The sequence below is a fragment of the Mastigoproctus giganteus genome, chromosome 12, assembly GCF_048544385.1.
Source record: "Mastigoproctus giganteus isolate SK-2022 chromosome 12, ASM4854438v1, whole genome shotgun sequence".
In the NCBI taxonomy this organism is placed as follows: Eukaryota; Metazoa; Arthropoda; class Arachnida; order Uropygi; family Thelyphonidae; genus Mastigoproctus; species Mastigoproctus giganteus.
The window spans coordinates 41,284,069-41,306,535 of record NC_143586.1 but is presented as its reverse complement, the minus strand read 5'-3'; the positions used below and the strand labels follow the sequence as shown (position 1 = coordinate 41,306,535).

Here is a 22,467-nt window from a genome sequence, read left to right as displayed (position 1 = left end):
TGTAAGGCTTTCAATGGATTGAGCAAGCTCAATAACAATGGCATTCTTCCTCTTGCTTCAGACTACATACATGAAGGGGCAAAAATTCAAACTGGGGTAGGATGGTTACAGGATAGATGTGCAGAAGTTTACCTTCAGTCAGCCAGGCTGACTGTCAGAATAAATTTTCATCTGATGTTGTAGAAGTGGGTAGTTTGAATAAATTCAAGGAAGAACTATACAAACTATTGGAGGGGATGAACAGGTGATCTGGGATTTTTTTTTTTTTTTTTGGCTGATGCTTTATAAGCTTGCTTTCTTGTATCATTTGCCACTACTAATACGTACTATCACTCCTTCCTATGATTCAGGCCTTTCAGCATAAGTAGTTTAACTACTGTGCTTTCTTCATATTTTTAACTTTAATATTATAACTGTCATAGAAAGGTGACTTGTGTTGTGTTATTAGTAATTATGCATTGCGTGTAACTTTCTGATTTCCTGGAAAGCTGTGATGCTATACTAACTGCCACAAATCCACTTCAGTGCACAATTCTCCAGCATATACAGCCTTCGTGTGTGGTCCCACTAGAGCACATCTGGCAAGAGAGTCACTGGATGGGCTTCTGGGAAACTTGCAGAATAGAAGCAAGAGTGACAGTAACTCCAATGACCACAGGTTCTCTACATATGCAATAGTAGGCCTAATATTAACAGAAATGGGAGTTAGGATTAATAGTAAAAGAGCAGAATGAGATTCTCAGAAGAATAGGCAGTATGCTTATCTATGTGATGAGACTTTCTTTTTGTTAATTTTATGCTTTTTAGTACACACTTCTCTTTTTTTTAAGTTAATCAAAAGGGAAAGTTTGCAGTTTTTCATTCATTTGTTGAGCTGCTTAAAGTAAGCAAACAAGAAACCAACTTCACTGTCACTGTTAGTAGCTTACATTTTTTGTTTAAGAATTCTTTGTTTATACAGGATCAAAATGAAAGTAAATGTGTAACTCACTGATGCAACAGATATTCATGTGTAACTGAACAGAACTGAAAATGTTGCTCTTTTCTAAACAAGTTCTTGTCTGCTTTAATGAATGAAAATTGCACACAGAACACATCACTCTTGCAATCTTTAACATCTGAAAAAAAGTTATTTCATCACCAGAACCAATACTACAGAGGGGGAAAAGTTTTAGAGGAAAACTTAATAAAAGCTGATTACATACTGTGTAACAATCAGCTGTATGGAAAAAATGGCACAAAATGGGATTTGCTGGATCACATTACATATTTTAGCTCCTTCAACATTGCAAGATGGTAGAGGGCAGACGTGTTCATAACTTGAATACAATCTGCACCAATGTATTTATTGCATCCACCACTATCCTAAAGGATTTACTATCCTTGAATTGCAATCTAATTACTATTTAATGTGGATAACCAGTACATTCTCCAGCCAATCAAATTCTTCTTATAATACTGCAGTGTTAACTTCAATATTATAAGAAAAATTCTGTCAAATTCTAAACATAATATTAATTTCAAATAGAATGGAAGATTTAGACCAAAAATATACTTACTTCATCTTCACCCATGCTCTAGATATGGGATCATCAAAAAACTGGACATGCAACTGTGAGGACTGTTTGACTGCCTTGTAAAAAATTCCTTCTGTTGGATGATTGCATACTAGACTTGGCCACCATGGATAACCTTCAAGCTTTGCCCAAACGAGATCTAAAATTTTATAACTGCATTCTGAAAAAATGAGAAAAGAAGATCGATAACATAAAAATATAAATTAAGTGAGTGTTATTATTGATCATATTACACTTAAATGAATTTATCAGTCCTTCCCACTTTTGTTTAAATATGGATTACTGCCTTGTCATTAATTGTTTTAATTTTCTTATTAATAAATAGCTTTCACCAATTAATCTTTTGTTAAATGCCACAAAAAGTTAACCTTAACTTTTGATTAAAATACCAGTCTCAATGGTAGAGGCAAAAAGGTAGCCACTGGTTCAGAGTATTTTATATTCACAGAAAGATGAACGGTACATAGGCAATCAAAAACAATCCATGTTTTTCTTTTTTTTTCTTTTTTTTTTATCTTCCTGGTGCATCTTCTAAGCCCACATATTCAGTCTCCTCATATGGACACCCTTTTACCCTATCTTTAGAAATTTGCATTTGCAGCTAAAAAAATATGTTTATGTGTGATCAAAACAGAAAAAATATAGTCAATAGTTTCAATAATGCTGTTTATTAGTATTAGTATTAGCAATGGCCACATGGTGCAAGAAGCCTAAGGTTTATGATGCACCAGCCAAAAAAAAAAAGAATAAAATAAATAGATAACTTACATGTTTCCCTCCTCCTGCAGGTAACTATCCAGCTGACCTTTGAATTTCCCCAAACTGTCAGATTCTACCACTCATGTAGGTAACTTATTTCAGTAACTTATAACTCGCTGGCTAAAATAAAATAAAATTCTCCCCGTACTTGAATTTATGGCCCCTAGTTCTAGAGTCATTTATAACTGTGAAAAGTTTGTCCCCATTCATTTTACCAAGGCCTCTCAGAGCCTTAAACACCTCAATCAAGTCTCCTCTAAGGTGCCTAGTTTCAAAGCTCTGCAACCCACATATTCAAAGTCTCCTCATATGGATGCCCTTTTGCCAAACTCACCAGGCAAGTTACCTGTCTTCGGATCCTTTCAAGAAGCTCAATGTCTTTCCTTAGGTGCAATCTCCATACCTGAACACAGTATTCCAAGTGTGGTCTAACAATAGCCTTATATAATTGGATTATGATGTCCTTATCTCTACTAGCAAACGTTTGATAAATCATCAATTTATCAAACGTTGCTCAGAAGCCATCCATCCTGCTATCCATCTAAGAATTTTCCCTGTGATTCCAACCTGTTCCAGCTTATAAAGTAACCGCTCATGTGGGACTGTTTGTTTGTTGTTTGGTTTTTAGGAGCATTAGCAACTAAGGCCATATTGCCCCAGGGATATGCGGTGGTCATTTCCTGACCTTTCCGCATCCTTCGTATTTGGTGGTCGTGAGTGACTCTGTCAAAATAGCTAACTAGATTTGTTAATGATTTTCCCTTTACAAAACCATGCTGAGTATCCTTCAGAATTCCATTTCTATCTAAATAATCCTGATTTCCACCCTTGATCATTGCCTCAGAGATTTTCCCTACTACTGAAGTTAGACTGACCGGCTGTTAAATTCACACTTCACTCTTAGAACCGCCCTTATATATCGGAGATAGATACATTGGCACTTTTCCAATTGAATGGAATTACTCCCAAGTCCAGTGATGCCACCTCCCTTAATATTATATGGTATATGCCATCAATCCCAGGAGCCTTACTGGCCTGTAGGGTCAAAAGTTTTTTCATTAAATAATCATGTGAAATTTTGATATCATTAATTACATATTTCTGAATTTCACTCCCATAACTTCTCTTTGACATAAAGGGTTTTTCTTCTGTAAATATCGATGCAAAGTAACTGCTGAGTTCATCTGCAACATCAGCTGGGTTATCTAATACTATTCCACATATACATAGGACATCTTCCATGCAACAATGGAAGATATAACTGAAAACCTTGAATATGTGCAAAAAAATATTATATATATATATATAGATAGATATCATGCATATTACATTTTGATATATTATCAAAATTTAATACGAATACATAAATATAATATAATTATATTGTGTATTCATGTGTATAATATGAAAACTGCTTAGAAATTTTAACCAAATTATACCTTAAAGAAGGAAATGATACAGCTGATGAACTGGTGGTTTCAGAGAAGCCTGAATTTCAAGAAATATATTCCCAGCAAGCCTGCAAAATATGGCATCAAAATATGGATGCCTAAAACTTAAAAAAAAATAATAAAAATAAAAGAATATAAGCAGTTTTGGATCTCACATGTGGACTAAAGGAACAGAATATTATACGTTACAATTTTTTTCACTTCATACAAATTAAGTCAGATGCTCCTCAAAAGAAACCTTACCGTGCTACGAGCTGCTAAAAAAAGTAAACTAGACCTCATGGTGATACCAACAAAATAACAACGTATATAATGAGAAAGCAGTTAATAACATGGATGACAAATTGACATATTATTCTGGATTACAATTCCATAAAAAAAATGTTCAATACACTGAATAAAATGATGGCACCATATACTATACGTGTAAGAGAAAAACCATTTGCTGGTTGTTTTATATTTTATAATACACTTGATACCTGTGCTTATCATGCATTTGTATTATGGACAGAAATAAATCCAGAATGGGGGGAATGGAAACCTTTCCACAAAAGAAGTGTATTCTTCAGAATTTAGGTAAGTCACTACTAATTCCCTTTACATTTTCAATCTAAAAAAAAAAAAAAACATGGCACACAATGAACAAGCCTATTTCATAGTGAAAACTATTTAAACACTGGCGAAGAAGCATCTCTTCTTGGTACTAGCAGCAGAAGTGAGCAGCAAGATGCAAATTTTCTCTCAGCAAATGTGATGATAAAACTAATACAGGCAACCCCTGTATAACATGGTACTTCTACAACACAGTTTCACTCTAACACGATTGATAAATTGCTGCAATCCTCATACAACACAGTATTTATATAACATGGTTAGAGAATTTTGGTAAAACTCACATAACAGGGTATTTTTGAGGTTTTGTGCAGGGAAAACCCTGCTATTATGTTGGATGTAATTTTTCAACATTTCCACTCTTTTTGAATTCCCACTGTTGACTCGCTAGTCAAAAAAAAAAAAAAAAAAATTACTGAGCAATCCCTCAGTAATTTTTTTTGTTGGGAAATCCCGGTGTTACGTTCTGTGCTATTGAACATGTGCTTGTTGAACTTGTGTAAAAATCTAGATTTCAACATTTTATTACTATTGGATAGCACACCAGGCCATCCAAAAGATTTAGATCATCCAAATGTTGAAGTTATGTTCCTACCACTACAATTGGACTAGGTTAATACAACTTCTTTCATTCAGCCATTAAATCAAGGCATTATATTCACTTTTAAAATTCATTACATCAAATTACAATAGATAAACATAAAAACAATATTGTTTGTGTTTATTTTTTATGTTATCTCTATAAAGTTAACAAGATGCTGTAACCAAAAGGAGTACAAATGTACAGTGAACAGCTGGATTAAACCAGTCATACCATTCCATTTTTATTACATTCATTAGATGAAGTTCATAAAAATGGAGCAGGATTATGTTATGAACACAATTTTTTTAAAGAAACATTACAACTAGGTACTTTACAGTTTTTATAATATAGATGAAAAATAATTTTCCTTGGTCCTTTAATGGTCCTTGAGGTTGTCACAGACATTCTCTCAGATATGCCAGACAAGCTGCACTTGCTACCTAGAAGTCTAAAACGCTGAAGGAACCAAAATTCGGGTAACACTCAAGTCAAGTGGACCCAATTTCGGCAAACTGCGGACAGTCTGTGACAGCCAAATCCTATGCTTGCACCTTCACAATGGCTGGACTGTTAGTAATCCTGGGTATAACCTCCATGCACAAGCACACGGTGGGTGACCCAGGTGTGAACCAAGGTAAGCAGGGATCAAGGCGTGCACCCACACTACATGGAGGAATGCTGCCCCTCATCATCCGGTGCAATACCACCACTTTCCTTATTGGAGGCTTGAAGTGGTGGAACCCACGTTTAGTCTCCAGAGCTAAGTTCCAGTCAACCCTTCCCTATCTCATCCATCATGCAGTATGACTGATGACTTTGGGGTTATGATGAACATCGTGGCGAGACCAATCTTCCTTGCATTTCGAGGGTACAGCTCTAAAACGGTATTTGCAGGCCGGCTGCTAGTTATTACACTGGACCGAACCTATTTTTTCGGTCCGGAAGCTTCTAGGAGGCTTCCGGATCAACTAGTGTATAATCTTGCTACCTCTACTCTGCCAGTTAGTGACTGGAGGGAATCCGAGTAGCATATATTGAGGGGGCATTGTCAAGGCCACGTTATGTCAAGGATCTGGGTATATTCTTACCATGTGTACACCATATCCAAAAATTTCATTACTTCATACAGCATGTCCCACCCTCTTTTTCTTACTATTGAATACACCATGAATTGTCAAACTAACAGAGTGAGCTTATCTGCAAAAAGATCTAAACCTCCCAAACACTTCCTAATTCATTTCACAAATATTCTAATCTCAACGATGTCCATTTCCACTTGCAATCTGCCAAACCCCATGTACTTTTTCTGACAGAATCTCAGTTATCAGTTGATTCAACTACTGCTCATCTCAGTTGCCCAAATTATTCGCTGTATGATTCCTTTCGCCTCAAAGGTGGTACTTGTGCATACGTCCGTTCCGGTATTCCCTGTCAGAAACTTGGTAATTTGGAATCTCCTCTTTTTGATCTTCTCTGGCTTAAAATCTCTCTACCTCATTCAGTCATATTCATCTGTTCTCTCTACCGTTCTCCCAACTCCATTAATCACTTGGAACTCTTTGACTTCCTCTCTTTGCAACTTGACTTTCTCCAGTCTAACTTTCCTAACAGTGAGGTAATATTCCTTGGTGATTTTAATGTTCACAACTCCAGCTGGCTCCTATTTTCTAGTCACACCGACCCAGCTGGTTAAGATGCTGAAGCTTTTGCAATTACTAATGACCTTACACAGATTGTTCATTTACCTAAAAGAATACCGGACAATCCTAACCATACAGCCAACATGCTTGATCTTTTTCTCAGATTTGTTATTTGGTTTTTAGGAGCATTAGCAACTAAGGCCATATTGCTCCGGGATATGCGGTGCTCATTCCCTGACCTTTCCGCATCCTCCGTATTTGGTGGTGACGGGCTCAAACCCCGGTCTAATCAAGAAGCATGTGCTACGCACTGCTGCTCCTTCCCACCTGGCTACAGAGGGCCTCTTTTTCTCAGAAACAATCGTTCTAAGTACACAGTCGAATTGAGAGATCCTTTAGGCCCCTCAGATCACAACTTGGTGACTGTCTCTTCCCCAATGGAGCTTTTATCTCATGGCTATTCCCAACCTCGTATCGTTTGACATTACAAGAATGCAAAATGGGATGACCTGCGAGATTTCTTTTCTTCTTTTCCTCGGTCGAATTACTGTTTCAAAACGTCTGATGTTAACGTTTGCTCAGATCGTGTCAGTGAAATTATTCTAGCAGGAATGGAATCCTTTATCCCACACTCCACTTTAAAATCTCGTCCTTTATCTAAACCTTGGTTTTCCAATAAATGTGCTAAGGCTGTTCAAGAGAAGAACATTGTATATCGTAATTGGCTTGTTTCCAATTCTTCAGTTTCATTTTCTGTCTACACCAAAGCTTGCAACAATTGTAAAGCAGTTATTAATCAGTCCAAACTAGAGTTTGAACAGGCTAAGAGTAGAAAACTTGCTTCTTGCCCTAATGATAGCTGAGCATTCTGGTCTCTTGGCAAAGCTATTGGCCACAACTTTTGCCATCTCTGCTCCCACCTCTGTCCAAACCAGATGGTTCTGTTGTCATTTCAGCCAAGGATAAAGCTGACCTGCTAGCATCCCATTTTTCTTCCAACTCGTGTATTAATGATCTTGGTAAAACCAAGATCATTAATTTGGAAGAAACACGCTCCATTCAATGCCTCCTGTGGCCTTCCGTCAAAAGGATGTCAGAAGGATTTTGACGAATCTTGATGCTCAGAAAACTCCAAGTCCCGATGGTATTTCTCAACTTGTTCTCAAAACCTGTGCTACTGAACTTACTCCTGTTCTTTGCCACCTTTTTTCACTTTCTTATTTCAAAGGTTTTCCTTCTGCTTGGAAATTTGCTCATATCCAGCCAGTTCCTAAAAAGGGTGACAAATCCCTCCCATCCAATTATTGTCCCATTGCAATTACTTCTACTCTTTCTAAAGTAATGGAGAAATCAATTAACCGCCAACTGTTAAGCTACCTAGAAACCATCCGTCTGATCAATGATCGCCAGTATGGATTCCGTCAGTGTCGATCCACTGATGATACTCTGGCTTATGTTACCCATTTACAGATTAATTCAATGGAAAAGTTTGGTGAAACACAAGCAGTTGCTCTTGACATCTCAAAGGCTTTCCAGCATGTTTGGCATAAAGGTCTTCTAAACAAGCTTCCATTTTACGGTTTGCCAACTGTTTTTTGTAACTGGTTATCCAGTTTTCTCTCTGATCACTCACTGAGGGTGATGGCAGATGGCTCTCTATCTTCTAACTTCTCCACTAATGCCAGTGTCCCCCAAGGTTCAGTTCTTTCCTCTTTTCCTCTTGTATATTAATGACCTTCTTCCATTGACTGGAAAATCCTATCCATAGTTTTGCTGATGATAGCACATTGCATTCCACTTTCCATTTTGAGAAACCTTGTCCTGCTCAATCAGCTTCAACTTCTCGAAAATCTGCTACCAATTCCTTAAATGCCGATCTCCAGGTAATTCTCCAGTGGGGCAAAGACAACTTAGTTGATTTAAATCCTTCTAAAACTCAGTCTTGTCTTATATCTCGCAAAAAGGATTCTTCTGCTCTTATGTTTATCTTTGGTGACACTCCAATTTCTAGGCAAAATGATATATCTCTTTTGGGGATTACCCTGACTTCTAATCTCTCTTGGCACAAGCACATTACAAATATTGCTTCCTCTGCATCGAAAAAACTTGGTTTTCTCTTTCACTCTCAACGTTACTTTTCTTCCAAACATCTGCTCACTCTGTATAAATCGCAAATCCGCCCTGCCATGGAATATTGTTCCCACATCTGGGGTGGTGCCCCCAAAACCTCTCTCAGGCTTCTTGATTCCATTCAGAAGAGGGCAGTTAGGTTAATTAATGACTCCTCTCTAACAGTCTCTCCACTCGCTATCTCATAGACGTACTGTTTCTGCTGCATGCCTCTTCCACAGATACTTCCATGGGCACTGTTCTTCTGAATTGGCTTCTATAATTTCCGCTCTCTCTTTCAAAACAGTCCGAACACGTGCAGCCATAAGCCAACATCCATTTACTGTCCAACTACAAACTCACAGAACCAACTTTTTCTTCTTCCTCGTTTATTTATTCAACTGCCGTTTTCTGGAACAATCTTCCTTCATAAGGATTTCCTGAAAATTACAGTCTACAAAAGTTCAAGTCCAATGTCAACAAATATCTTCTTTCGTCTTCTCAACCTCCAACCCAAGCAGGGTACTAAGTACTATAGGTTCTAGTACCTCTCGTGTTTGGGGTTTACATAAAAAAAAAAAAAAAAAAATTTAGAAAGAAAAAAATAATAATACTGAGTAGCTACATTCTAAGTGTAATAATAATGGTTTTAGTTATTAAAAAACTACTACTGTTATTAATAATTTTATTTTTACAGTATTTTTTTTTTTTTTTTTTGTACTTATAATATTACTGACCAGCATTGAAAAAACTGACAAAATATCTGCTCAATGCAACATCAAAATGTTGCCTTAAGCTGATATTTTGCAATTTTTATATTGCAACAAAGGTTGCAATACAAACATATGGGCACTGTTTTGTGGACTTTGCTAGCAGAGATTCGGAGGTGATTATCCCCTTGTACAAGGGCACAGTTAGACTGCATCTTGAGTACTGTATACAGATATAGAAGCCTCATTTCAGGAAGGATGCGGATCTGCTGGAACGAGTGCAGAAGCTGTTGTTGTTATTTGGTTTTTAGGAGCATTAGCAACTAAGGCCATATTGCTCCAGGGATATGCGGTGGTCATTTCCTGACCTTTCCGCATCCTTCGTATTTGGTGGTCATGGGCTTGAACCCCGGTCTGATCAATAAGCGTGTGCTACGCACTGCTGCTTCTGCCCACCTGGCTACGGAGGCACCTACGAGTGCAGAGAAAGGCAACCAGATTGGTGAAGGGAACAAACAAGTGCCCTTACCTAGAAAGGCTTCACTTCAGTTCTTGCAGCATCTGGAGATTAGGCACCTCGTGGGGAGATCTGATTGAGGTGTTTAAGGACTTGAATGAATTGAGTAAGTTAAATGTTAATGCCCGTTAAAAACCACCCTCTGTCTTCTTGATACTGAACCATCCCTTTAACCATTGCAGTAACTTGTCCCCAATGCCACAATAGCAGTCTTTCATATGGAAGAGTCAAAAATTTCACTGAAATCTAAATATATGATAACAAAATTATTTTTTTACATATAGTTCCTTTGTTACTGCATCATAGTACTTAATCATATTGATCAAACAAGACCTCCCCTTAACAACATGCTGTGATTTATGTTCAACTACATTCCTGTCAAGATGATTCTGCAATGCAGCCACTCCCCAACTTACGTAATACTCGACTTACATAAATTCAACTTTACGTAAATTTTTGCTAGCCAGTGCAAACTTCAAAAAATCGTGGAAATGTATTTTGCATCTCACAGAAAATAAATGGAGGACCTGACTAGGATGGTAAAAATATGTAATGGAGTAAGCCTACAAGCCAAGCATCTTAAAAAAAGGACATATAACATTCATTATGTAATTCATAATGAATGTTATATGTACTATAACATTCATTATGAATGTTATATGTTATATGTATATTGTAATTCATCTCCGTTTTAAATGAAATGCTGAATATGCTCCATATGATGCTCCTGTCAACTTCACTCATCCAACCTATGGATCAGGGTGTTATTTTGAATTTCAAAGCATACTTTTTATGCACAACATTCAGTCAGGCATTGTCTGTCTCAAATTTTTTCACTGTAGAAGTGAAAATATTTGACGTTAAGAGAGTTTTGGAAATCTTACAATATTTACCTTTCCATCTTAAACATTAATAAGGCCTGGGTACAAATTACTAAAAGTTGTTTAATTGGCATATGGAAAAAAATATGCCCAGAGCACGTAAAAGGCTTCGAAGGATTTGAAAAAGAAGAGTCATACGAAGAGGTTACAAATATGATTGTAAAGCTAACACAGCTACTTCAGTTGGAGGTTGATGCCAATGACATGGAGGGTTAATAGAGGAAGAACAGAAGGAATTATCTAACAACGAACTTATTGACTTGCAATAGTGAGAGAAGAAAATGTTGACGAGACTCAGGATGAACCAAATGAGTAGCCACAATGCTTCATCACCAGAGAGATGTCAATGGCATTTCATGAAATTGCATTGACAATGGCGAGGTTTGAGAAGATGGATCTGACAGCGAACGATTCTTAAAAGTTAACAGAGGGGTGAATGATATGCTTGCTTGCTTGCTACAAAGCAATCTACGAAGAAAAGAAAAAAGCCACCATCCAGTCATCCACTAATATGTTCATTCATAAAGTTTGAGTGGCCGACCACTTCTAAATCTTCACAGCTCTCAACTTCTCTTTTGAAATTAGTGAGGCATCTCAACTACTAAAGTTGTCGATACAGCTACCACCGGTGGTCAGCATCATCAGCCACTGTAGTTCCATTCCCCTAGGCCTTGTTCAACGCTCAGCCAATGCCATTATGCCATCTATCTTGTGCTTCTCATATTATTTTTGATTATAAGGTGTTTGTAATGGCACTTGTCTTAATCTTTTTATTGTAAATTTCAAAGCACACGTTTGTCATTTTTCCTGCACGTGAGATTAAAAAATTGAATAAATAATTCTATTTACACATTCGTTGAACATTTCTTTTTTGCTTCAATCAAATTTAGTGGCATAGTTTCAAATGCTGCATAAGTATTTAGAGAAATTCCAACTTATGTAAAATATGACTTATGTAAAGTTCTGCAGAACGCAACCATTATATAAGTCAGGGGAGCGGCTGTACTTCTTTATCCAATGACTTCATTATTGTCCCAGAAACAGAAATCAAGCAAACAGGTCTGTAATTACTCATTCAGCCCTTTGAATCCCACCTTCTTTTTTTCTTTGTGAACAAGAGAGATATATGTACATCTATAATCCACAAATAGGAGATAGCCATAATTATGGGGGCATCCAAAGATGCTCTCATAATTATGACCAAAAGGTTTATTTACCTCTTTTGTTGCTTCTTTTAATATAACTGGATAGATTCCATCAACCCCAGATGCTTTATTTAATTTTAGCTTCAACAATTTCTCTTACACTTTATTATGTTATCACAAAATGACAACTCCCAGTTACAATTTGACATCCTTCTGGTATTCTCATCCCTAAACACTTCTTCATGAAAGACTATAGAGGCAAAATATCCATTCCATTTGTTAGCAATCAGACCAGGCTCATCATGATTATGCCATCCATATCCAGCAGCTAATGTATTCCATCCCTTTTCTTCTACTTCTACTTATGTTAACATAGGCAGAAAATTCTCAGCCAAAGATTTCTCGCAATCTGCCTAACTCCCTTAGTGACTTCAATGCAGACTAGTTTGTACTAAGTGTAGGTTTCTGTGTTCCCTGACAACTTATTACTCCATGCATTTTTCTTCTCCGCTACGTCTCATCAGTTTATCTGACATCCATTTAGTTCGAAACTTTGAATAGTATCGCTGAAAAGAATTTAAAAACTATCTCGAACCACTATTTATTAACCTTATGAAAGCAAAAGCCCTTTCTTTTACCTTTGACAGTAGTTATGCTTTAAGTAAATCCTATGTCAGCACACTGTGATCACTGCCACCCCAGAGAGACTTTTACCTGAAGTTTCTTAATGTATGAAGTATCGCTGCTGATAATCAGATCAAGCATACTGCTTCCTCTTGTTGTCTCTCTAACAAGCTGGCATAAAAACAATCATCCAGTAAATCCACAAAAATCTTGCTGGTGTGTGAGTGACTAACCCACAAGTTCCAGTCTGGAAAGTTAAAATCAGCCATTATAAGGCATTCTGATTTACTGGCTCACTCTGTTTCTCTGTATAGTTGTTTCTTATATTCACCACAGTCATTAGGCCTATAACACATGCCTACTCTCATTTTTATTTTTTTAGTGCTTATGTCAAACCAAACTGACTCAACATTGCACTTGTCACCCATGTTGACTGGATGGACTACAATAAATTCAATATGCTTTTTAACTAAGAGCATAATTCTCTCTCTCCTGTCTGTACTCCTTGTATTCAAATTCTGCATCCCTTATGTCTGAGTGACACCATGTCTCCGATATCTCCATAATGTGTCTGTATTTGATGGCTTGATCAGTACTTCAAATTCAAATTTATTTACTATGTTCCTAACATTAGTGTAGATCCAAGTATATATGTAGTTCTTACTCTTAGTTACCCTAACCCTGCCAATGTATTTACTTGTTCCATGATAACCCACAGCAAAGGCTTGAAATCCCTGATACCTTGCTTTCCAGGCTACTGCATATTCCAATAGAAACAGTGCAAGAATTATTTTCACCTCTGCCAATAACTCTAGTAAATCTATTGGTCTGTGCCCTCCCCCCAAGCTATCAGATTTCTAACCTATCTAACATTGCCTTGATAGCACCGGCAAATATTCTTGCACCCCTTCCATTTAAGTGCATCCCATCCCTGTAAAAACAGTCTCTCCTGTTAACAAACAGAAAACACAATATCGTATGTTGGTTGGCCAAGAATAGTCCGAATATGGTGAAAGAGGCCTATGCGCTCCGGATTTATATTATTAAAAACGAAAATTATAGTTCCTCAGAGCGGTTTAATATACTTAGAACATACATACAAAGAACGGTTTAATATACAAAAAGCTTTTTGTTAATAATAAGAAAACACAATGAACAAATTTCTTTCCAATGAGCCTTACACAGTATCTCCATGGCCAAATTTATTGACAAGGCTCTCAACATGTACTCCTCCTATCATGTCTGGGCAGGATTGCAGACACTTTCAAATTTAACCATAACTTTTTCCCAACATTGTCCTGTACTTGTTCTCAGATCTACTTTTCATATCATTAGTGCCCATGTGTACAACAATATCTTTCTTCCTTTAAAAGATGACATCTGCTCTAAAACATCATCTACTTTTAACCCTGTCCTATTCCATCTATCATTTTTTGCACAATATATTTCTCATTTTACTATAAAGAACTACCTCTTGTGGGACCAGTACATTCTGCTTTGAGGATTGCCACTGTGTTGCCTGATGCACAAGTGAGAGCTCAGGCAATGAGTTGGGCAGCTGAGAGCTCAATACCCCCCCCCCCTTTTTATTAAGACTAATTTTCTAAGGTTACATATACTAATCTAATCAGCTATCAGTTTTTAACTGGTCAGAAGTGGCACCCAACATATAGCAAAAACTGTGACAGGTCACCTAACATGTACCAAACTTTTTCTTTAATTTGTTTGAAAACGTTTGAAGTACTTATTGTATGTACTTTTTAAGTTTTAATAAAAATCATTGCAAGAAAATCAGCCAAAAAAAAAAAACCTTCCACTTCACCCCTCCGTTCGTTCGAAATACCTGCCCAGCTGAGCCTTAAATTTATTTAGGCTATCAACTTCCACAAGGGATGGAAGTCTGTTCCACCAACCAACTACCCGCTGGCTAAAGGCAAATTTCTGCACATCTATCTTTCCTACATCATGCTGTGTTTTATTTTATTTTCAAAAAAAAAATTTAATTCTGTTGAAACTTGGAAATAAGTGTCTTCAACATAAAATAGTCCCTTATTCTGTTCCACTTTCTAATTGGTTGGATTAATGGTTTAAAATACCATTAAGTGCAAGAAATTTCAACCATGTGCATGCACATATTTCTGCTTATTATGTATATATTTATTAAAACTTTATATGTATTTGATACTAATAATTTCTTCCATTCCTGAGGTGTATTTCAAGATTTGTTTCAAACGTGGGCACACTTCACTGCATGTAAAATTTGAAACTATGTATCTTAGTACTCTGAAAATGATAATAAATCTTCCAAAAACAACTAGAATGAGAATGAAAAACATAGATGCTAGTACTTGCTTGAAGAGTAGTTATTTGGTTATTTGGTTTTTAGGAGCATTAGCAACTAAGGCCATATTGCTCTGGGTATATGCGGTGGTCATTCCCTGACCTTTCCGCATCCGCCGTATTTGGTGGTGACGGGCTCGAACCCCGGTCTAATCAAGAAGCGTGTGCTACGCACTGCTGCTCCTTCCCACCTGGCTACGGAGGCGCCTTGAAGAGTAGTGGAAGAAGAAAAATTAGTAACCTAAAACTTTAAACAAAGCTACTCTTCAAGCAAAAAAGCCACATACTGTAGTTGCAAAAATGGTGTCAGGTAACCTGACAGGTTCTTGCAGCAATTTCTGTACAAAAACCATAAAAATGGTTTTTGTACAGAAATTGTGACCATAAACCATGACCGAATGACTAGAGTATTTGGGGAAGTATTACCAAATTATGCTCTTGTTGCAAGATGGCTGGCAGAGTTCAAAAGAGGGTGGGTGTCACTTGAAGATGATCCAATGTCTGGTTGGCCATCTGAAAGCAATCAATTCTGAAACAACTGCCACTGAAGAAAAACCTTTGGAAAACAAGAATTAAAGGGTCTGAACTTTAAAAATTTACTTTTTTGAAGTTTAGATTTTAAAAAGTACTTAACATTTCACATGGAAGTATTTGCAAATGTCCAAAATTTGTGCAAGATGGGTTCCATGACGAATTCATGATGACATTTGAGGGTGGAGTCATCAAAAGAGAATTCAAAACTGATTATTGCAAATCCAGAAGATTTTTATCCCATTTAGTGCCTGGTGATGAAACCCAACTACATTTTTATGTTCATGAATCAAAATTAGAAAGCATGATTGGAAGCACAGGGTATCTCCCAGGGAAAGTTTCAAAACCAACTATCAGCTGGAAAAGTGTTGGCCTCAATTTTCTGGAGCACAAAAGGATTATTGTTAATTGATTACCTTGCACCTAAAACCACAATAACATGGGAATGACATCCTTATGCCAAACTGCAATTCAGGAATAAAAAAAAAAAAAAAAAAAAGGATGAGAGGTGGATTTGGGTTTTCTTTCTTCATGCACAAAGCCCACGTTGTACAGACTAAAATTCAAGAATTGGATTTGAACAATTAACACCTCCATACAACCCAGGTCAGGCCCCAAGTAACTATTATTTATTAGGAATAGAATCTCAAAGCATATTTAAAACAGTGACATCAATTTCAATTTTATTTAGTTAACTGAATCTGCCTTTATGCAGAAAATCCTCTTTTTCACCTATAGGTAACAATCAATAAATCACTGAAATCACAAATATACATGGAGTATGTTTTTACCTTTTTTTTTAAATTTAATTATTAATTTCCAAAAAAAGCCCTTCACAAACCACGTTATTTTATTTTTGCTCTATTCTTATTTTTATTAGGTGTACAGGAAGCCCTCGTTATTCAACATACAAAGTTTACCTGAAAAGTTGGACTGATTTTTTTTTTTTTTAAACAATACTACTAGCACCATACATTGGCTATTGTTGAAACCATTCACTAACAAGTCTGAACTGCCCTGTGCCAAGTTTCATTACTGTGCAAAAGGCATTCTACTGGTAAGTCATGTTTAATTTCCAGATCCTGCTGCAACAGGATCTGGAAAGATTGAGCAGATGGGCTGAGAGGTGGCATATGAAGTTTAACATTGACAAATGTAAAGTACTACATATGGGAAACAGCAACCCCAGAGCAACGTATCAACTCTGTGGTACTACACTGACAGTGGTAGAGAATGAAAAGGACTTGGGGTTAATTGTGCAGGCAGATATGAAGTTCTCTGACAGTGCAGACAGGCTGCAAGAGTAGCTCATGGTGTCTTGTCAATGGTATACAGGAATTTTTCTAGCAGGGATAAGGAGGTGATTATTCCCTTGTAAAAGGCAATGGTCAGGCCACACCTTGAGTACTGTATACAGGTCTGGAGGCATCATTTCAAGAAGGATGTAGAGCTGCTGGAATGAGTACAGAGAAGGGCAACAAGATTAGTGAATGGAACAAAGGATTGCTCTTACGAAGAAAGGCTTAAGTTTTGCAAATTACAGTGTCTGGAGACTAGGCACCAGCGAGGTGATCTGACAGAGGTGTATAAAGCCTTGAATGGTTTGAGCATGCTCAATGCTGATGGGATTCTTCCTCTTGCTCAGAATAATCATCTGAGAGGGCATAAATTCAAATTGAGGAAAGACAGATGTAGGATAGATGTGCGGAAATTTGCCTTTAGCCAGCGGGTAGTTGGTTGGTGGAACAGACTTCCATCCCTTATAGTGGAAGCTGATAGCCTAAATAAATTTAAGGCTCAGCTGGACAGGTATTTAGAACGAACGGAGGGGTGAAGTGGATTTTTTTTTTTTTTTGGCTGATGCTGCATAAGCTTGCTTTCTTGCATCATATGCCTCTACTAATGCTAATTGGTGCAGTAAAATCACGTTATCATGGATTCAAGGACCAAGCTGGTAGATGACTTTCATCAACCGGTGAAATACCACCACTTTGCTTATTGGAGGCTTGAAGTGGTGAAACCCATGTTTAGCTTTAGAGCAAAGTTTCCGGCATCCCCCTCCCCCCATACTTCTCCTTCAACCCATGCACGATACTAAGTACTATAGGTTTTGATACCTTTCATGTTTGGGGTTTTCATAAAAAAAAAAAAAAAAAAAAAGCAGCGATATAATTTTGTTTTAAAGCTGGACAAAGTGCAACCAAAACAGTTTCAATAATAACTTGGACTGTTATCAACTTAACTGTTAATAACTATAAACTCCAATACTACTTATTGTATGAATTGACTTAGAATGATATAGACTTGCTTGTCTTCTACATTTGTCTTTTTGTACTCAAACTGATGTTTTCTGTAGACTGATTGTATGATTGTTTGCCTCTTTTTGTTAATTATGCTACTGAACTCGTGTTTATGATATTGTACCTATGGCTAGTTATGTGTCTTGTATTATAATTTCCTATACTGTTTTTTTCTTTTATTAACATGCAAGTTGCTTGGTCTTGTTCCCAGTTATTGTAAGTTTTTTTTTTCCACTCTCCCCAAGTTTTTTTATTTTTATTTATTTAATTTTATTTTATTTATTATTATTTTTATTTTGCTTTTTATAAGTTTTTTTATTATTTTCTATTTCTTATTTTTATTTATTATCTTTTTTTTCTGATAATTAAGACATGGGCTGTCTTAACTATGGGATGGTTGGCACCCTATATTGCATTAACTCCAGTGGGTCCAGGATATTGTTCATTTCAGCTTATGAGATTGTTAAGGTGGGCTACGATACATACTCAGTTACGGCCTACCTCCCAGCAGTGTAGACGGCCACTGGACATGCTTTCCAGGTGATCCTGGTGACTAAGTGGCCAGAAACAACTAAACAACATAACACTCACACTGCACAGACATAACATTACATACATTTCTGGCCTTTTACAGAGTTCTGTATTCATCACAGAGTACCAATGCAGAGCTGAACTGACATTCAAGCGTCACCCTACATAAGATACATCTAGGTGAAACAGTTGCAATGGTGAGTGCAACTTATGGACACAAAGCACTATCACGATCCAACATTTTTTTGCTAGTATGGGCAGTTCCGTGAAGGGTGGGAAGATGTTCAGGATGATGTGCAGAGTGGCCACATATCCCAGTCTCGTACAGACTTGACCATCAAAAAAGTTCAGCTGTTAATGGAAGATTGTCGCCTGTCCTTCCAAATGATAGCAGACCAGCTTCACATCGGCAAGAATACCATGCTTTCAATTGTTGTTGAAGATTTAAAAAAAAGGAAAATGTGTTGCACTTCATACCATATACATTGATAGCAGAACAGAGGGAAGAACAAGTTGCTGCATGTCAAGATTTCATTGAGATGGCAGACAATTTTATTCAAAAAGATGACAAGGCAAAGAAAGCTAACATGAGAACTATGGCACACTTCGGGAAACTTACTGGGCAAACGTCTCCCACTACCGCAGTTTCTTCCTGCATTCCTGCTAAATAGATGGTGCATGTTATCAGTAGTGGCAATAAAAGTTGATAATGATGTATTGATTAGTTTTTTCTCATTATTAAAAGCAGATTACTGGAGTTCACAGCTGTAATGCCTTCACGGCTCAAATTTACTTATGGGTACACCCTCTAGACTGCCTCAGTCTTAGGATGTTTATCTCCCCCTTCCCACTGTTCAAAAATAGGAAAACGACTTCTACAGGTGGTGTATGTTATCTGTAGTGGCAGTAGAAGTCGTTTTCCTATTTTAAAACAATGGGAAGGGGGGTTAAACACCCTAGGATTGAGGCAGTCTGGCAGGCATATCCGTAAATGAATTTCAGCCCACTCATGAACTCCAATAATCTGCTTTTAATAATGAGAAAAAAATAATCAAAAAATAATGAGGAAAAAAATTTAAAAGAGCCATAAAATATGGCTTTTTTTTTTTTTTTTTTTTTTATATGGCTCTTCTTTTTTTTTTTTTTAAGTGATGGTGTATAAGTTTGCCTCTTTGCATCAGAAGGAATCTGACAATAATATAATTTGGTAATACTAACAGTAAATACTTTGTAATTAATTGGCAATTAAGAGCACACTATACACTAGATTTATACTTAAAGTGCTTTCCTAATAATTAGCTTCAAGTTATCTGAAAACATGCAAGAGCATAGAGGAGCAAGCTAACTTTAACTAACAAAAGATAAATTAATGCTGAAAAGCATCAAACCATTAAAAAAAAAAAAAGCCAGCACTGAAATTTTACTGTTAAGTCATAAAAAAAATCAGCATAAAGATTCAAAAGCTGCATTCATTATTAGCAATTAATCAAGATTAAGTATTAGGCACCTAGGCTCTTGATCAGGGTAAAAGGAAATAAGAAAAATCAGAGTTAGTTTTCATCCTGTCCAAGCTCGTGATAAAACGTCACTATTTGGTTGCTATTTTGTAATGCGGCTGTAAACTGAACCAATACTGGAAACGTGATGCCACCAATATTAGTTTTTTGGGGAAATAACTGGTTGTCACTCATTTCTGAACTTACGTAAAGAAAATGTCAGGCTAGATTTAGGAATGGATGTAAACTGCATGTTTTATAAAGAAAAATTAAACTTTTTTTTTGAGGTGGTTATTCTGCATTATAACCTCCATCCCCAACCACTGAAATTTTCCTCCTGAATCAATCAACGCCTTGCTAGAAATTCCTGGGGAGGAAGGACCACCCATTGCACTTTAAACGGAGAGCAATTCTCAAGAGACAATATACAAAAGAAGCAAATGCAGTACGAAAACACAGAAATTGAGAAACATAACACAAAAATATGCTCAAATAGTAAATTAAATACAATTTTTAATCTTCGCTTCGTAGATTAACCTATATGTGCACAGGGGCTCACTTATGGTGAGTACGGGCTTGGCAAACCCAGGATCCTGAGCTGGATAGCATCATTCTTCTCTTTCTTAGTGATTCCCTTCTTTCTTTCTTTCTTTCTTTCTCTCTCTCTCTCTCTCTCTCTCAGGGTAATGTGGGTTTTTTTTTTTTTTTTTTTTTTCCTGGCTGGTGCAGCATAAGCCTCAGGCTTCCTTGCACCATATGGCTAATAATAATAATAATATAATAATATGTATTCTTTATAAAATGGTGAAAAACTTGCCTTCATGTTTTTCCGAAACTTTGCATTTAGAAGGGCTATCCACGGCAGCTCCGTCTTTCGAAACACTCAATTTTCTCTTTAAACTCGATGGGCTGTCATGGTTAGCCTTTCTGTTTTCCTCACGCAGAGGAATTCGGCTCTTTTCACTCTTTTCTGACGAGGGTGTTTTTTTAAAATATGAGAAAAGGGTCTTTACTTTCGGAGTTTTTGACATCTCAGAAATTAAATAACACACACAATCACGCTTCTCACTGCGGTAAATTTGGCGCGGGATTACAAGTAGCGCCCTCTCGTCTTTCTCCTGGAAAAGAATTAGATTAGAATTTGCTTCTAGGTTAAAAATTTGTCCAAGCAAGACTAGCATTAATAAAAAGACAATCATTGTTCTGTTCCAAAGGGAGCACATAAGAAAATTATCAACAGCTCTTTTATCACATAGCTCTCATCTTAGTTTAACAAACCTATTTGAAAAAATTCTTCATGGCAGATTCATCTGTTTCCTTGAAACTAGTCGGGTTATCCATCAACAGTGTTCCTACAGTTCAAAAGGATTCACTGAGCTAGAAATTGCTGACATTTACTCCAAGATCACTGATAGTCATGAAAAGGGCTATTTTTTTTTTTTTTTTTTTTTTTTTGCACTGTTCTTAGGCTTATCTAAAGCTCTGGATTGTGTAAATTATAATCTGCTCCTCAACAAACACAACAACCTTGGCTTGAGAGAAAAAAATCAACCTGTTGGAAGATTACCTTACTGTTCGTCCAGTTGTAAAAACAAATCGGTCTTACTCGGGCATTTGTTATTTCACCAGGGGAGTACCTCAAGGCTTTCTTGACAGTTTGAAGAAATTCAAAGGTCAACTGAATAGTTATATAAGTGAGGAAGAAAGTACATAGTTAGTTTATTTTCTTATCTGCGTACTTCTTTTTTTTTTTTTTTTTTTTTTTGATAGTTCAGCAAAATTCGGTGGCTTCCTTGCACTATATTACTAACACTAATATTAATACTAACTCAGTCTCATTGTGAAAAAACCTATAAAGGTTACTCACGTCATTTACCCATCGAACTCAAGCCTTTTAAGGATGGTGATTATATTCACTGTGTAACCTAACAAGACAGAGAAACTCTATGATACAATCAAGGTTACGAAGATAAGACGAAAAGGGGACCAAATCAGTGACAATACAGAATTTTGTAAAGGGTGAGGTTGAAACAGTTTTCTGGGGAACTAAATGGGGAGGCTAAAGAAGTGTTCACAGAATAACTAAGCTTTAACATCATGCAGCAGTAAAAAATCCACATTATTTTTATCGTGGGGGGTTTTATCTGGGATTGTTTTTGGGTAAAATCAGGTCAAAAAGACGGATTCTCCATCTAAGATAGGGAGTTCCAAGTATGTAGTAGAAAACGAGTTGGTGCAAGTACAAACAAAAGCCTGGTGAACACCAGAACAAGTTGAGAACTAAGAAAACACAAATTCATCTACCAACATATGCAGCAAGTTGTCAAAGAAAACTGGCTATCCAAATGACATAACTTAACAGCAGTTTTAGCAGTGGACCGTGAAGCTGTTGCAAACATTCTCTCAGGTATGACGAGCTGGGTTTACTAACTGGGAGTTGCGTCTAAAAATGCTGATGCAACTGATATTTAGGTAACACTCGAGTCACGTAGATTGAATTTCGGCGAAGTACAGTCGTTCTCCGATAAACAAACTCTGCTTGCACTTTCACGATGGTGGGACGGTCAGTAACCCTGTGAGCAGGTCGTATTGGAGGTGATCACCCAGGTGTGAACCAACGTAAGCATGGGTCGAGGTATGGCATCCACGCCACACAGAAGA

General features: G+C 36.9%; 1 protein-coding gene across 1 annotated transcript in view; it reads right to left on the bottom strand.

Annotated features, from left to right (window-relative positions):
• Msh6 (DNA mismatch repair protein Msh6) overlaps nucleotides 1-20,837 on the bottom strand; it is a 212,424-nt gene extending 191,587 nt beyond the window's left edge. The window contains exons 1-2 of the mRNA XM_090385739.1: nucleotides 20,624-20,837; nucleotides 1,560-1,737 (exon numbers count right to left, since the gene is read on the bottom strand). Of these exons, the coding sequence (XP_090241865.1) occupies nucleotides 1,560-1,737; nucleotides 20,624-20,837 (392 nt within the window). The remainder of the gene's footprint in view (nucleotides 1-1,559; nucleotides 1,738-20,623) is intronic.
• Between the last annotated feature and the right edge of the window lie 1,630 nt (nucleotides 20,838-22,467).